Genomic DNA, 16217 nt, shown 5'->3' on the forward strand with positions numbered 1-16217 from the left:
GTTTATTTATGCTTGTAATTTATTTACAGGTCACAATAGACAGTTAGTTTGGTGCGCTTTACGCCGAAGCGACCATAAACAAACCGGCTCTTATACCAGCGAAATATAATCGTAAACTTGGCGGGTTAGTTTATGGAGAAATTCGTGTTGATAAAAGTCAAGAGTTCATAATAGCGGTCCTATTTTAGTAATTACAACAAAACGCCGAGAAATTGTTCGCAGAATGATATGCCGCCATATAAATAAAAGACTAAATCAAAATCACTTCATTTGTGCGAACGAAACGGCGAAAAAGCGTAAGCAAGTGGTAACATGTTCACATTTTTGGTGCATTTAATTACAACATACACAAATGATTAGGTTGTTACATACTTTTTTGTTGAAACTACAACACAGAAGAATGCAATAATTTCTTTTAAAAAGTGCAAATATTTTTTATTTTGAAGGCCTTTTGTGAAGCTTACTGTTAAAAGTTTATATAAAAATATCGACATGGGCATTATACTGTATATCAGTATAATGTCGCCCATTTGCATTAGAACGCTGACAGTTTAACTGAGTGACACTATAAAAAACGCCTTCCATCGTTTGGTTATGACCTTGTCTTTATTGTGCATAAACACATTATATCGCCGTAAAGTGTAATGCATGGCAACTGCTGTGGTTTGATAAATGACCTGACTTGACCGATGTACCTCCGGACCCCGGAGGTGGATAAACGTAGACAGTCTTACGATCCGCTTTACAATGCCGACCACGTAGAAACGCTTCTCGTTTGGCCTGTTCAAGTGCTCAAGGTTTATTGGATAATTGTAGACGTGTGTTTTACAAGCATAAACCTTTTTTTCTTGCCAAAGCGTGCGTGTATAAATACGAACAGAAATAATGGAAGGACACACAAGCCAGCATCGAAGGAACAGCAAGAGTAAGCAAAAGCAACCATCTTAGAAGTATTTAGCTCGGGCATGTTGTTTTGTCTAAATGTAAAAGCAAAGCAGGGACGGTCTGTTATAACTTCATAGGCGAATTGTATTGGCGCACAAACTAGCTACAAAACTTCGACATAGTTTTTTTTGTGTTTGACGTAATAGGGAATATTTATTTTTGGTCCACCACACGGGTAACGCCTAAGAAATTTGTTGGTATTCGTTTACCGGCAATTCGATACGAGGAAAGTTATTTTCCTTCTAAAATTCATGCTTGTTAAAAAATGCGCAATCGCTTATCAACTGCTGTAAAACTGCCCACTATTTTCCGAAGCTCTACATAGACAATCAATTGCAACGATTTGGGGACAATTGAAAAGTAGTTGAGTTGTTGTTCCAATTACCCCGTACGTAGCATGACCGATATTAGTAAACCACTTTTAGAAAAGTTTATTATTTTTCCGGCAACGACCGTTTTCGACACGAAGCGCAGCAGATTCGACACGGTATACGTTTCCACACAATACGCTGTTCTCTGCGGATGTAGCACCTGTCTAATCGGATTGCATTTTAGAAGTCTTGTTTATTGGTGGGGCGGAATGTTGAAAAAGGTATTCGGGTATAAGTTTGCGGTCTAATTGCGGACATTGACGTGTCCATGCTTTGCAGTCCGTTTCTACACAGCATATAAAGTGACCAAAATTAGCTCCTGGCAAGTTATTACTTCGCTGGTGATGGCAGAAATAGAACTAATTTTCGAGTGGGTAGGGAAACGTTCGTAACATTTTCGAATTGCGTTAATTGCTAAATAATTACGGTGTTTAATAAGTGTGAGCGATATCGCCTACTTTTATAAATTTAGTTTGACTAGACTAGACGATTTAGGAATAAGCAGCAGTGGTAGTATTACGCCTGTAAATGTAGAAGTAAGTTACTTTTTTTTAAATTTAATTTCCCTTTTTCGTCCCTGTTTTATTCTTTAATCAAAATTGAAATTATTCCACGAATTTTGGTTTTCATCTTCAGTACCGGCTGCTCGGTACTCAGAATCCAACAAAGGAAAACCCACAGCAAGTTCCTGCTATAGCATTGCGAGGTGAGGTTTATGGTAGCGTTTGTAAATTTAACTATATACAAATTGTTATGATTACAAAAAATTTAACCGTATACAAATTTACGATTTTAAACTTTAAATTGTAAATAGTGTAATATGGCAAAATTTAAAACATGATAACAAAACAGACTTTTATTAAACCCCATGCAAAATATTTTGTGAAATATATTTCTTTTTCGGTAGCGGTATGCTTGTATATTTTTACCGCAGTAAAGACCTACAGGAAAATTCACCATAATTTGCGGTTTGTGGTGTTTTGTAGCCTATACAGAAATCGGCATATCCGTTTTTGTAACAAGAGATATATGCCACCCGAGATTTTAAGGTTTATAAAAACAAGTTCGGAATACAATACCCCAGACGGCCTGTTATGACTTAGTAAGTGACCTAAGAACGATTATGTGCGAACATATGATAGTCTGCCAGCAGTCCGTAAGATTAGGGACGAAATTTAATAAGTCGCGCCACTACTTTTATGGATTTGCAATAAAATAATGTATTGCGAGTGTTCAAAACACTAAACATTTTTCTTAACATAATTTGGATTTCTGAATTGCTTTGTATAAATACGTATATTCGGGTGGGGAAAGATGGGACACCTTTTTATTCTATTTTCTAATCCCGTAAGTAAACTATAGTAGACAGCATAAAACATTCAAAGAATTTTAAAAACCGTATCCTCACGACTCCCATAGACCGTCGTTACAACTGCCTAAAACACGATCATAATATTTTGGCCATTATGTGCTTTTGAATTCACTAGTTTTCATGGTGAATTTATAAACACGTTTGTAGCGACATTTTTTTTGGTATTACCCTAAAGCTGCCCCGCTTATTATAAAGTTCGCAATGCTGTGGTATGCATTATCAATTTTAAGTACTTCGAATTATACGCCGCGCCAAGCATACTAAACATTGCCGACATGCTTTGTCGTGTATTCCGACTAAGAAAATCGTCATACATGACGTGGATAGTAAACTAAAATCACTTCACACGTTAGCGGAAAATTGCCGTGGGCGCGGTGGGGTGCATATTATACACAAGCCGTCCACGACAGCGTAGTGTATAAAGGTGGTGGCTTGCTAATTAGATCGTTTTAGAACAGGTGAACTGCTCGTAACACAGTTTTTCTTGTGGTAACTTGACAACATAGGCGAGGGTTTATAAACAGAGCATGCACAGGCAGTATGAGATCATTGCGAGTGTGGTACGATCTCACATACTTCCGTGCATGTCGCTGAGTGGCCGTCGGAGTACAAGGCGCTCCCGGCAAGGCGTGGCTGGTGGTGCCGGGGCACCGAGCCCGTACAGTCGTTAGCTCTAAGCGTTCATTTGTCGCAGATTGTTATTTAGATGCTATATAGCCCACCTTTCAATTACTAAGATAATTTATTCAGGAAGAGAGCTTTAAAATAATGTAGCAAGAAAATATATAGTTTCATTGCTACTTTTCACAGATTATGAATACGTTTTCCAGGAAACTTTTGCATGTTAGGATTAAGAAGCAGATATACCAGCAGATATACCAACATTAAAAAGATAGCAAGCAAAGTACAGTATACTGCCGACCATTTGATTTGAAAAAAATGGTACTTAGAATCTAGATAAGGGGCTATCGGGTACATAAAACTGGAAAGTAAGGTTCATAGGGACAAATTATGGCCAGAATAAACTGATGAACCTTGTTGTTCTGATAGTATTTCGTCCGCTCCAATTAATGGACTTGGAAGGGTAAAGAAGAGAAAAAACACCCATGAAAAACTCTCGCAGCAAGCGTATATATAAATTGAGTAGGAAACCGGATCTACAACGTCAGCCCCTTAGGGCGAGTGACAGAGAGCTTAGAACCTGGCGCGAGGTCTGATCGGCTCGCTAAGTCGTCTCAATAAAGTTACCTCTTCCAGGAGAGCTCTTTTCACCACCTTGTGATGATAGCTCGAATGTTTGGAGGGTAAACAGGCATAAAGTCCAGCAGTTTAACCGAGATACACCCAAACGTTAAAAGGTGCAAGGCGTGCTAAGATCATATCTTGAACTACCGTTAGGTGCATAATCGCATTAGCAGAATCGATCCTATGCGAGAGAGGGAGCTTCTAGTTAAGCAAGCCGATCAGGAGCTTCCAAACTACCACGATTCGGAGACGTTTAGAGCACGCGTTCGCTTTATATTTCCTGGAAAAAATATTTTGGCGGTCACGACTCGCGACCCGCGGGTCAGCACGGACAAGTTATCAGCAACCGATGCCGCCGATTCGTGTAATTATTCCACCTTGTGCTGCCCCGTGTCAAGCTAATCAGACACGGGCACCGTTAATGTCCGGCTAAGTGACAACTTTAGCATAATAAGGGTGTTTAGAGAGTGTAAACTGCCAAATATGCAGCACATTCTTAATAGCTCTAGGGCAGGTTATGTGCATAACCATTGGAACATTTTTATTGCGCCACTAAATAATGTGTTTTTTATTTTAATGCATCAGGTATGTGTTAGGTCCTGCTTACTTATATTAAACAATTTAAGAAATACGCTCGTATAGGGTTCAATATATATTATCGTCTGGCGAAAAATTTACCGGTAGCACATAATATTGTGAAGATATGTTTAAATAATTTTCTAAATAATTTTTTTATACTACCAAACTGGACGGTCAAAGAGATTAAAAATATAAACCATCTTAATCAACCTACTATAATTTTGTTTTTTCTTTAGGTATTGTCAGCCTTTAGATAGTGCCCGAAAATGCGATCGTTAAGCATCGCTTTGACCTTTGCGCTGGTCGCTACTGTTCTCAGTCAGCGTACCACCACAACAGCGACAACCACCACTGCCGCACCAACCACTGCTACTACAACAACAGAAGATCCACTTTTCAATGAAAGACTGGTCCAGACTCAAGCAATGATCGAGACCGCAATAAGTAAGTTACATAGATTATCTTATTGCCTTGCGGCAGTCACAACGTGATAGTTGAATAAATATTCGAAGTAACACTGCAGCAAAACGTGTCCATTGTTTGTGTGCATACAAAAGGCGACATTAAATTTTGGAGATTATATCAGATTAGATAATATGGATCGCCAAAAGTGCATTATAATATGCTGCAACCTACGGCAACTTAAATATGCTTTTCTCCAGGAATGTTCTGTTTACCATCGTCTAACCAAGAAGAGGACCCCGTTGAACTTTGTATGACTGGCGACTTTAACCAGACTTCATGCGAAAACAGCGGAAAGCCGTGCTGTTACATTTTAGACGAAGAGGTATTTGAATTACGTTTCAGTATTGCAAGCCTTCTAAAACGACCAGGCACTCTAATGAGTTTCCGTTTTACAGACGAACGAGGCAACGTGCCAGAAAAAAAGAGCTGAGACGTACGTTATCGCCAGACTTGAAGAAATGTACGACACAGTATCAGAAAACTCTTCAGACATCAAACAGGGCTTTCCTGGAGTCCAGGCAGTAGTTGACTGTACATTCAGCAGCCAGCCAACCTTATGCGCAGGTATGTATAACACGCTTTACACGTATTTTAATGATATGAACATTCCTGATGTAAATAGATAATGGTAATTAGGGTTGTATTTGAATAAATTCCTAACTACCAATTTCCTCTGCTCTGCCAGCTGAGTTACGTTGTATTAACAAACTACCATGTATTACGTTATGTTACTAACACATACACTATTAATAATGCCCGGGCCAAATTAACAATACTGTAGCATACAGTTTCTTTAACGCACACATCTTTTTGCTCAATGCATGCTTTTCGTAGTTTAACTTTCTAACGCCAACCGAAATCTTAATAGTAACTTATACGCTAACGAGCTTACTAACCAATATAGTTCTGACTAACAACTAACCGCTTCTAACATGCACATAACAGAGCAATACGTCATGACACAGTATCAGCCATTTTACCCGACATTGCCACAACGTACAAGTAAGTATAAATGATGCCAGCATTTTAAAATGAAACTCAAAAGAAAAGTTTTTAAAAATAATTGTTTTATCAGCTTATATCCCTGTTACTCGACCGACATCATGTAAGTAGTACAAAAGATTTTTAAATGCATGCTGAGTTATACATAGGCTTACAATGCATGGTGTATGTCCTTGTTTTTGGGTGGTCGCAGCAGCAGGCAGGCAGAGGAAGCCTAAACAAACCTAAACAGCAATTGAGAAATTCATGTCCGTATAGGAAACATTGTGGTTATTATTCAACGTGCGATACGTCTTGACGAATCAGCGATTCGAAGACTACTCGACTGGGGTCCAGCTTTAACACAAAGGCTACTCGAGCCTGGTGTTCTCGTCGAGGCCGACCGAATAGCCTTGTTCAATGCTTTACGCATTTTCCGAGATAGAACCGGGACTCCAATTGATTTACCAGACAACATAATTATCATCACCACCACTACCATCCCACCACCACCAAGAACCACCCAAACTACTACCACACCAGCACCAATAATTTTTGTGCCCCAGACAACGATCCGTGACCCAGGATTTCGTAAGTCGACACTGGACGTTAATTAACGAGGATATTTACATATATAGATGTGAAGGTGGATTTGAGTGTTGGTGTGTTTTCCATATTCGATTTCGTTTTAGTAGTTTTAGCAGAATATGGATAGTTATTGCCAAAGGTTAAAAATGTATACGAATTGCGGTATATGCATTACCCTATTACATGTTTGCATGCAAAAAGGTACGAGACCCTGCTTCGTTTAAATCACTCGTGCATGTTTAAAAAGCGCGTCTGAAACGTCTTTGTTTCACAGCAAGCAGATGCTTTTGGTATCCATGGTCAGGTTGGGGCCGATGTGAAGGTGTATGCGGAGCTGGAGTCCAAACCAGATTCCGTCGTTGTCAAAACTGTGTACCTGGTACCGGTGCTTGCCAAGGGGCTTGTGTGTTTAAAAGGCAAGTTCAATTCAAACTGTACATAGCGTAATATAGTCGTCGTTGGGCTCTTTTTGACGTATAATTGTCAGGAACCGATTCCATATATTCGTTTAATGTTGAGTTGTGGTTTAAAATGTCCCGAGTGGGTATTTAGTAACGAACCAATCGGTTTTGGGTTTTCTATTGGCAAACTCATTTACTTTATGTTAACGTATTGTGTTATTTTGTAGGAGCTGTGCCAACCCAATTGGAATGATCTGCGGGTACTGGAGTGGATGGTCAGGATACAGTCCATGCAGCAGCAGCTGTGGTGATGGAGCACGAACACGAACCCGATCTTGCCATGGTGGAAACACTGGACAAGTCGGTAAGTACCGGTTTGTAAATTTTCATCAAACATCAGAGGGTTAAGCTTTAGTTTTTGGCACCAATTTTGTAACGTTTTGTTGTTTTACTGTAGGATGTATTGGGGCATCATCTGAGTCTCTGGCTTGCAACACTGGTCTTAACAATCGAGGTACTTTCCTTAACTGGTCAGTGTGGTCAGCCTGCTCGGTTTCATGTGGTGGTGGAACAAGATCACGATCAAGAGTAAGTTGGAATATTTCCAGTTGTATTTCTCTACATTGCTGCCACGTTTCACACATTTAATACGTTTACCGCCCACCAGACCCACACTTGTGATGGTCCCATCTCGGAACAACAGGCTTGTGGAACAGGAATATGCTGCGGAAAATTGGAATGGTCCGGTTGGAACGAATGCAGTACAACCTGTGGGCCGGTATGATGTTTTATACTAGCTGAAATTGAAATTATTTGATTTTCATATCAAATCCGCCCAAACATAAAGTATTGTATAAGCATATGCTCCACCTGAACTTATAAGTATGAAATGTATTTGGAGCTGTTATAATCATATTTATTAACAGGGAACTCAAGTTCGAATTCGATCAGATATCTGCCCAGATGTTCCAAATCAAAGCGAAACTCAAGTTTGCAATCTAGGTAAACAATAATTTTATGCGCGTTGTGGTACTGAGACATAAACATTAAGCAACCTGCACACCATACACAATAGAACTATAATGTTTGCTGAAAAGGGCATTTAGTTTTACAGAATAGAACTATTTAGTTTTTTTATTATTATTTTGGTTGATTTGTCAGCAATTCACAACAACTGGCAGAATGTCTAATTCAATTTTTATTCAAGGTTCTGGTAACTTCGGACCATGGAGTCCATGGGGAGATTGTAGCAGCACTTGTGCAGGTGGAATCCGATCCAGATCTAGGTCTCATTCATGCAGAGAAAACCTGGAGGTTGCACGAGAACAATGCGGTGCTCTTGGAGATTTCTCTGACTGGTAGGTGTACAATACACATCGTTAACTTACAAAAGATCCTAAATCGAAATCCATAAAAAATGGGTACTCATATGTTCTAACATGGTAATGAAACCCATCACCGAGGTATGTACTGCTGCTCTTTTGACATAAAATGCATTTTTTGTTAAATCCGCAGGTCAGCACCAGAGGCATGCTCTTCTACTTGCCCAGGAGGTACCGCCCGAAGAACCCGTACCCACAGTTGTACCAATAATGTTGAGCAGGACGCTGTTCCTTGCGGACCAGCTGGTTTCTACCAAGAATGGACACAGTGGTCATCATGCAGTAACACATGCGGTGGACAACAATCACGTGTTCAAAGACACACCTGTGGAGAAACACCTCGCGTTGAAAATCGTCCATGTGGAGGAAATGGTAATTTGATTAGAGTTATTAAAATGTAGAGTGTTTTATAATATATCGTAATGTTAATAGGAGTGTATGGTCAGTGGACCGGTTATTCCCCCTGCTCTCAGTCATGCTCAGGAGGTACTCAAACGAGAAGACGATTTGACGTTTGCACACGAGATGCACAAGTAAGTTTATGTCACAGATTATAATTTCAAATAACCCGACTTAAGTTTTGTGACGGTGGGTATTGGTTCAGTGAGGTATAAATATAATAAAAAGACTGTCTAGCGAAAATTTCATTTTATAGAACCGAGCATATATATATACATTGATTGTACAGAGTAGTCTGTTTTAACGTTACTGCCTATAATGCGTAGACCGAAACCCAAGCTTGTGGAGCGTTTGGATCATGGGGAGTCTACTCTTCATGGAGTTTGTGTTCAAGAACCTGCGGTGGAGGCCAACAATCTCGAACTAGAGTACACTCATGCCGTAAGTTAAAACGTCATATAGTGGGATGGGGGAAGACGGGACACCTTTAGCACATAGTATCTAAATATCTTGGTCGTATATTTAAACAATTTTAGAATGGTCTATGGGAGTCGTAAGGATATGGTTTTATAATTCGTTAAATGTTCTTTGTTTACCACTAAATGGGACGAGAAAATGGAATGAATAGGTGTCCCATCTCCCCCACCCTATTATACATTTTACGAACCGGGGCTGCGAGCAATTGTACACAAACTCGCGGTTTTAGTTTGGTTAAAGCAGATTTATTGTGATTATGTTAATCATTTCTGATAACCACTTCTCGAAATTTCAATGTGTTTATTGTAGCAATGTAGCATTGGCATTGATTCAATATTTTTATGCAGCTGCCAATCTTGGAGCTGGCAACAACGGTGGTGCTGAACAAGAAGTCCGTGCATGTGGTACTGAAATCTGCTGCAACTATTTCGATTACGGCGAATGGTCTGCATGTTCCAGGACCTGCGGCTACGGATCCCGATCAAGGCGACGCGTCAGCAACTGCCCCAACCGTCTTCCAGAAGTCGTACAAAACCAAGTAAGCAAACTTCTAAATTAAAAAGGCATTAGTTTTAAACTGGCGATATTCTTAGGATCATTTTGTTGTTTCAATAGCGGTTACATTCACTGTATACAGCTTAAACTCATTTAAATGTTTTTATTTATAGTTCTGCTACATTTCTTCTGGTGAGCTTGGTGAATGGTCACAATGGAGCGCTTGCAGTCAATCTTGTCTTGGTGGAACTCAAACCAGAACGAAAATCCACAGCTGCAACTCGGCACTTAATCAAAGACAGTCTCAATTCTGTGGTGTTGACGGAGGCTACACACAATGGTCAGCTTGGGGACAATGTTCACGCACCTGCGGTGTTGGATTCCAGGCCAAACGACGAACTCACATCTGTGGAACCAAAGAAGCTCAAGTTGAACAACAGTAAGTGCCCAAACACAGATGCCACATAACGGTTTAGTCCTTTACATCTTTATACATAGCTTTCGTTTAACTTAGCTTGAGTCATAACATTTTGCATACGATATAAAACAAAATTCAAAAATATTCGAAAATGTTTTGTAATGCTATAAAATCTTTAACTTACAGACAATGCGTCATCGAACCAGCAGCTTTCGGAGCACCAGGACCATGGGGTCCATGCTCACAGACTTGCTCTGGTGGAAGACAAACCAGACGATACGAACATAACTGCGGTTTGCCAGACAGGTTCGAATCACAAGCATGTGGTAACCCTGGCAATTTCCGAGAGTGGGGACAATGGACAACATGCTCCAGTACTTGCACCGGCACTAGGGTATGTTGGAAACTTTTCTTCTGTAATATTAGAAACAAAATTGAACATGTCTAATTTGAGCTATTAACTGCAGATCCGTCGCAAGTTCCACCAATGTACCACAGAATCGGATTCTGAAACCCAAGCCTGCGGAGGCGGTGGTAACTACGGAGTATGGACACAATGGGGAGCTTGCTCGCAAGTTTGTGCTGGAGGTAAAAATAACCGTGGTTGCTTTCATTGTTAGCCCAAAATCAACAACAACAAGCCTGCATTTTTTGACTATATATTCATCTGATTTTACCGTATATCTACGGTACTGAAAAATAGATGTTTGAAACACTCAGTTTCGACCTCGTGTAAATATATTTTGCTTAAACAGGCACACAAGTGAGACAAAGGTTCCACAACTGCGGATTGCAACCGGATGCTGAATCACGACCTTGTGGAGCCGCTCCATCATATGCATTGTGGACATTGTGGGGATCTTGCACAGCTTCATGCGGTGGTGGACAACAATCCCGAACAAGACGTGGCGTTTGTGGAAATAGTGACCAATCTGATACGGTAGGCAAACTCGAAAGAAAGCACATTATATAACTTTCAGAAAGATAGCATTGTAAAGTGCTGCTGCAGAGCAGCTTGTTATGGCTTTTGCAATCCATGTATCAAAGTTGTTTCTTTCGATAGCCTTTTTTAACAACTTCTTAACTTATATGTTTTGTCTTTAGCGTGAATGTGCTACAAACCGATGCTGCGGGCTTCTTGATTGGGAACCATGGAGTGCATGTTCTGTGAGCTGTGGCTTGGGACGTCAACAACGTGTGAGGATGGACATCTGCTCTAATGGTCGACCTGTTGCCACCGACTTCAAACAATGCAATGCTGGATGTAAGTTCAACTTTATCTACGTGTTTCTTTCATGTATATATTAATAAAACTCTCAAATTATGTTGTATTTGTTCTTACAAGTAGTTCCCGAATTTCGAAACCAATATAATGACACACACAGTACTTACTAATCCGTTACACGCCATTGACTGTTTTCAAGCCTTTTATCCCTTTCTATAACTTCAGCCGGATCCACGAGCGAATGGACGCCATTTGGAGCTTGTCAGAATCAATTGGGAGAAGTTGTACAGTGTGATGGTGGAACTCAATCTAGAACTCGTGTCAATACTTGCTCCGGACAAATCATTGATACCCAGGCTTGTGCAACTAACAGATGTCCATACTGGTCAGCATGGACAAGATGGACTCTTTGCTCAGTTTCCTGCTTCAGTGGTAAGTTGGTACATTCTGCGCATTTTCGAATGTATTGTTCAAATATATCACGAGGGTTGAACCGAGGTTGTTTTTTTATATACCCACTGTATGACTCCGACTCCCCACTGCATTGCTTTTACTATAATTTCCGATTTAAGGTAACAATGTTTTATGTCACTTTAGGATCCCGAACAAGACAGAGACGTTGCGTCTTGGAAACAACAACACTCACATGTCCAGGCATTGGATTTGAATCTGAGGAATGTAATGCCGGAGCTGGAGATTGGTCTGTATGGAGAAGCTGGACTGCATGCTCTGTAAGTTATATTGGTTATTGTAAATATGAACTAAAGCGTATATAATGCAACATATAACACATGAAGCTGTGGTTCCATTTTCTACACAAGTTTGGAGTAAAACATTGAAAAGATAACCGTAGCAGCTTGAGCGTCATAAAATTAACACAAAACTTTTCGGACAGGCTTCATGTAACGGAGGATTCAGAAGCCGAACACGATCCCACAGATGTCAACAAGATGAGAGCCAGACCGAAGCATGCAACACACACACTGGTAAGATATATAGTAGAATGGGAGAAGGTGGGGCACCTTTTCATTCTATTTTCCTGTCCCTTTTAGTAGTAAATAAAAAACATTCAAAGAATTATAAAACCGTATCCTCACGACTCGTGTAGACAGTTGTTAATTGTTTAAAACACGATCAGGATATTTAAATATTATGTGCTAATGATGTCCCATCTTACCCCACAGTACTATATACAATGTATATATTCAGTTTGAGAATAGAAAAAAATGTTTTAAGTGCTTTTAGAATCTTGCGATTGGAAGTTTTCTAATTTAGGCTAATTAGCCAAAGCCATTAATGGCTTTATGACGTCGCCTAAATTATACTGAAACTTTGTCATGCCGCATTTGGTGTTAAACCATTATTCTTGCTATTATATTAAATCTTAGTTTTGCCAAAGGTTTACATTGTAGCCATTACGTGCAGGTTCCTATACTGTGTGGTCAATGTGGACATCATGCTCCAGCAGCTGCGGAGGTATGCAGACTCGAAGCCGACAACAGACATGTACACAACAACAAGAAATGGAAGAAAGAATGTGCAACACAAACCCAGGGCCATATAATGAGTGGCAAGAGTGGGGTGCATGTTCTGTAACATGCGGGGGTGGAAACCGTACCAGAGTAAGTACCGCTCATGTTTAAAAATAAATCAGTCAAGCGTATACTAAACTGACACCAAACCTATACTCGGTTAGCCTACCCAGCAGATCTAATAAAATATTACTTTACAACAGGCACGAACACACCCATGCGGCCTTCCAACTGAAGTGGTAACAGAGGAATGTAACACATTTAGCGGCGTTTTCACTGACTGGACTGGATGGAGTTCGTGCAGTGCTTCCTGCGGAGGAGGTTCCTCAATGAGAAGACGAGGACACACATGCGGACTTGAAGACGATATGCAACCAGGCGTAAGTCGATCGTTTAATTTTCACTTAAATACAATCATATTCAATAAATATTCAAAAACACTTTGTGCCCCTTGCAGTGAGCAAATGTAAAAAGGTGACTTTATTTTTAGGCATGCAACACACAACCTTGCCCATATTGGTCGGGTTGGACTTCATGGAGTCAGTGCCCAGTTAGTTGCGGTCAGTCACAGGTGACCAGATCTAGGCAATGCCAAGGTGGAACCCCAGGACAAGATGGTTGTATGGGAGACTTTTTCCAAAGGCAAGATTGCTTTGCTCCACCACAATTCTGGCAAGAATGGACCGCCTACACACAGTGCTCTGCTAGTTGCAAGGGCGGAGTTCAGAGAAGGTAAGACAACGAAGATCTTGGACACAATTCAGGAGTTTAGTGTACTTTTTGTGAAACAAGCGTCTGGTAACTTGTCTTTGGGTTTTATTGTGAATTTTTTGTTATTTATATGGGTATTTGTTTCTTTCTAGATTCCGATCCCACTCTTGTCAGGATAGCGAAGTAGAGACTGTTGAGTGTAACACCACCCCCGGACAATGGAATGAATGGACCGCGTATAGTGCATGCACTGCTTCATGTGGAGGTGGGGTTGCCCGAAGAACAAGAACACACACTTGTGGAGAGAGGCCACAACAAGAAACCATTGAATGCAACACATTCCCAGGTTTGTAGGAATATAATAACACGCTGTAGTTTAGCGAGCGAGAACAGCGTTCCTAAATTTGCACAATACGTATAGGTGCATTCGGTCTATGGACACAATGGAGCGCTTGTACCAAGACTTGCGGTGGTGGACGAAAATCAAGAAGCCGAACACAAAGCTGCACTGGACAAATCGTCTCGGACTCCACCGTTTGTAACGATAACCCGTGTGCTATCTGGGATGGTTGGAGCACATGGGGACCATGCAGCGCATCATGCGGTGATGGAATCAAGGTAAGAATGCGGTTTTAGTCAGCCTTCATAAATATCAGTTCTTCAACTCAAAAAAACACATATAAGTTTGAGTATATTCTTACAATTGTGTTTCTTATTAGACCCGCTCAAGAAAATGCCGCGGAGGAGCAGCTGGAACAAGTCTTTGCCTCGGAGGAGAAACTCGCTCTACAGCATGCAATGCAGGCAAGTTAGCATAAATAAAGGGCTAACAACTATGATATAGATGTGGCATGTAAGCCACGCAAGTTCACGAACTCTCCGAATACACAAGTCTTACTAACAATATCGTTACAGGACCTTGCTGTGACTTTGGATGGAGTGGTTGGAGTGCGTGCTGTCTTGATGGCACCAGCCCCATCCGTCTGCAGGTTCGTCTCCGTGGTAATGGATGTACACAACGGTGGGAAAATGTAACAAGAATCTGTCCACCTGGCACGAGGGTTATTAATGTGCAATGGTAAGTTTCACCTAATATAAAGTGATGCAAATATACCATACGTGGTTCTTTTATACTGTTTGTTCTAAAAGGTTCAATAAACACCTCAATATACAGTAGGGTGGGGGAAGACGGGACACCTTCTTATTCTGTTTTCTCGTCTCATAAGCTAGTATAAACAAAGAACATTCAAAAAATTATAAAACTGTATCTTCACGGCTCATATAAACCGTTGTTAATTGTTTAAAACACAATCAGGATATTTGAATATTATCTGTTAAAGGTGACCTGTATTCCCCCATGCTACTATATAGTTAAATCTTAATTATACAAATATCATAACATTTCAATACAAAAAAAACTATTTTCAAATGTCAGTTTGATTCACAGCACCTAATCTGTTTATTTTACAGCACCGATCACACACCATTGTTCCAACAAAGTGAGCGCCGCCGACGAAGATCTGTAGAGATTGAAATGCCTTAAATATCGTTGAATGCGAGCATTCATCTTTCAGCATTACTAATAAAGTTTTGGTGTTTTTCATTGCAAGTTAAAAACGGTCATGTAACTTCACAAATAGTCAACGCTGTGCCAATCACACAAATTCCCACTTTTTAATCAGCATAAAATGTAGATATTCCATGTCAATCATAAAACCAATACGAGCAACATGGTGCCCCAACTCTTTTCAATCCAAAAAAAGCGTTTTCTTGGTGGTTTGGTTTGTTTTTCGATTTGTTTGTGTTGGATGTTTGATTTTTTGTATATACGATCGGTTGCTGCACATAATATAAATGCTTTTACTTTGAGCACATATTGAATGACTAATAAAGTAATACGCGTGAAAAAAGTAGTGTCAATGTAAAACGAACGATGTTTAGACAGTTCAGAAGAAGTTTTAGTTTTATTGTAAAACTACGATATTTCATCATTTTATTCAGATTCGGAAACACGTGTGTATAATGTTAATGGTTTACGCCTCTTGCTAAATATTGAATGCGAATACTCAATGAGTCGGTGGTTGGCAAATGCAAAACTCATATTATTCCCGCTTTGGTTGCTAGAGCTCCTTAATAAAGACACTTTACCGCCTTACTCCAACCCAACTGTCATTAAATGATTGTCCTTGACCTGATCTCACAAAACCATCTTATCTAGATCGTAATACCAAACGAAAATTAAAAAATAAGACTAGTTTTCAGCTGTCTATCATATCGTAGGGTGGGAAAACCGGGACAACTTTAGCACATAATATCCAAATATCCCGATTGTATTTTAAAGAGTTAACAACAGTCTATTAGAGTTGTAAGGATAAGATTTTATAATACCTTGAGTGTTTACTAGTAAATAAGGAACGAGAAATAGAATAAAAAATTGTCCCATCTTCCCCCACTGATATTCACGTTTTACCTTCAACTGAATTTCATTCCACTGCCAAACTACATATCCTTAACAGTGCCTGTACGCAACCTTAAATAATCTTAATTTTTACCAAGGTCAAAAATCCTTACACATCATTTCCTATACTTTTACCACAGCACATACTAAATCAACGCTCATCTCTGTGAATC

At 40.0% G+C, this 16217-nt stretch overlaps 1 protein-coding gene across 3 annotated transcripts; it reads left to right on the forward strand.

Annotated features, from left to right (window-relative positions):
- Positions 1–1858: 1858 nt before the first annotated feature.
- Positions 1859–15496, forward strand: LOC149732148 (uncharacterized). Of its 3 annotated transcripts, XM_089882209.1 has the most exons (32): positions 1859–2022; positions 4749–4956; positions 5175–5299; positions 5373–5541; positions 5923–5979; positions 6053–6082; positions 6821–6962; positions 7175–7311; positions 7405–7535; positions 7615–7725; positions 7874–7949; positions 8155–8305; positions 8463–8701; positions 8762–8862; positions 9055–9169; positions 9553–9743; positions 9874–10139; positions 10305–10512; positions 10586–10706; positions 10874–11058; positions 11223–11382; positions 11569–11775; positions 11941–12074; positions 12239–12329; positions 12769–12965; positions 13079–13255; positions 13366–13607; positions 13739–13932; positions 14008–14204; positions 14306–14390; positions 14502–14664; positions 15057–15496. In XM_089882209.1, the coding sequence occupies exons 2-32, from the start codon at positions 4779–4781 to the stop codon at positions 15127–15129; spliced, it is 4653 nt and encodes a 1550-aa protein (XP_089738335.1). In that variant the 5' UTR covers positions 1859–2022; positions 4749–4778; the 3' UTR covers positions 15130–15496. The 3 variants fall into 3 exon arrangements, with proteins under 3 accessions (XP_089738335.1, XP_089738336.1, XP_089738334.1); XM_089882210.1 differs by lacking the exon at positions 5923–5979; XM_089882208.1 differs by lacking the exons at positions 5923–5979; positions 6053–6082 and adding an exon at positions 6238–6549.
- Positions 15497–16217: the final 721 nt, after the last annotated feature.

Source organism: Ciona robusta, chromosome 8 (assembly GCF_009617815.1).
Source record: "Ciona robusta chromosome 8, ASM961781v2".
In the NCBI taxonomy this organism is placed as follows: Eukaryota; Metazoa; Chordata; class Ascidiacea; order Phlebobranchia; family Cionidae; genus Ciona; species Ciona robusta.

Excerpts from the sequence above, each read along its gene's own strand:
- LOC149732148 (XM_089882208.1), top strand. The coding sequence starts at position 4,779 with ATGCGATCGTTAAGCATCGCTTTGACCTTTGCGCTGGTCGCTACTGTT. Across the intron at positions 8,702-8,761 it reads TCGTCCATGTGGAGGAAATG|GAGTGTATGGTCAGTGGACC; the intron begins GTAATTTGATTA and ends TAATGTTAATAG. Across the intron at positions 14,205-14,305 it reads CATGCGGTGATGGAATCAAG|ACCCGCTCAAGAAAATGCCG; the intron begins GTAAGAATGCGG and ends GTTTCTTATTAG.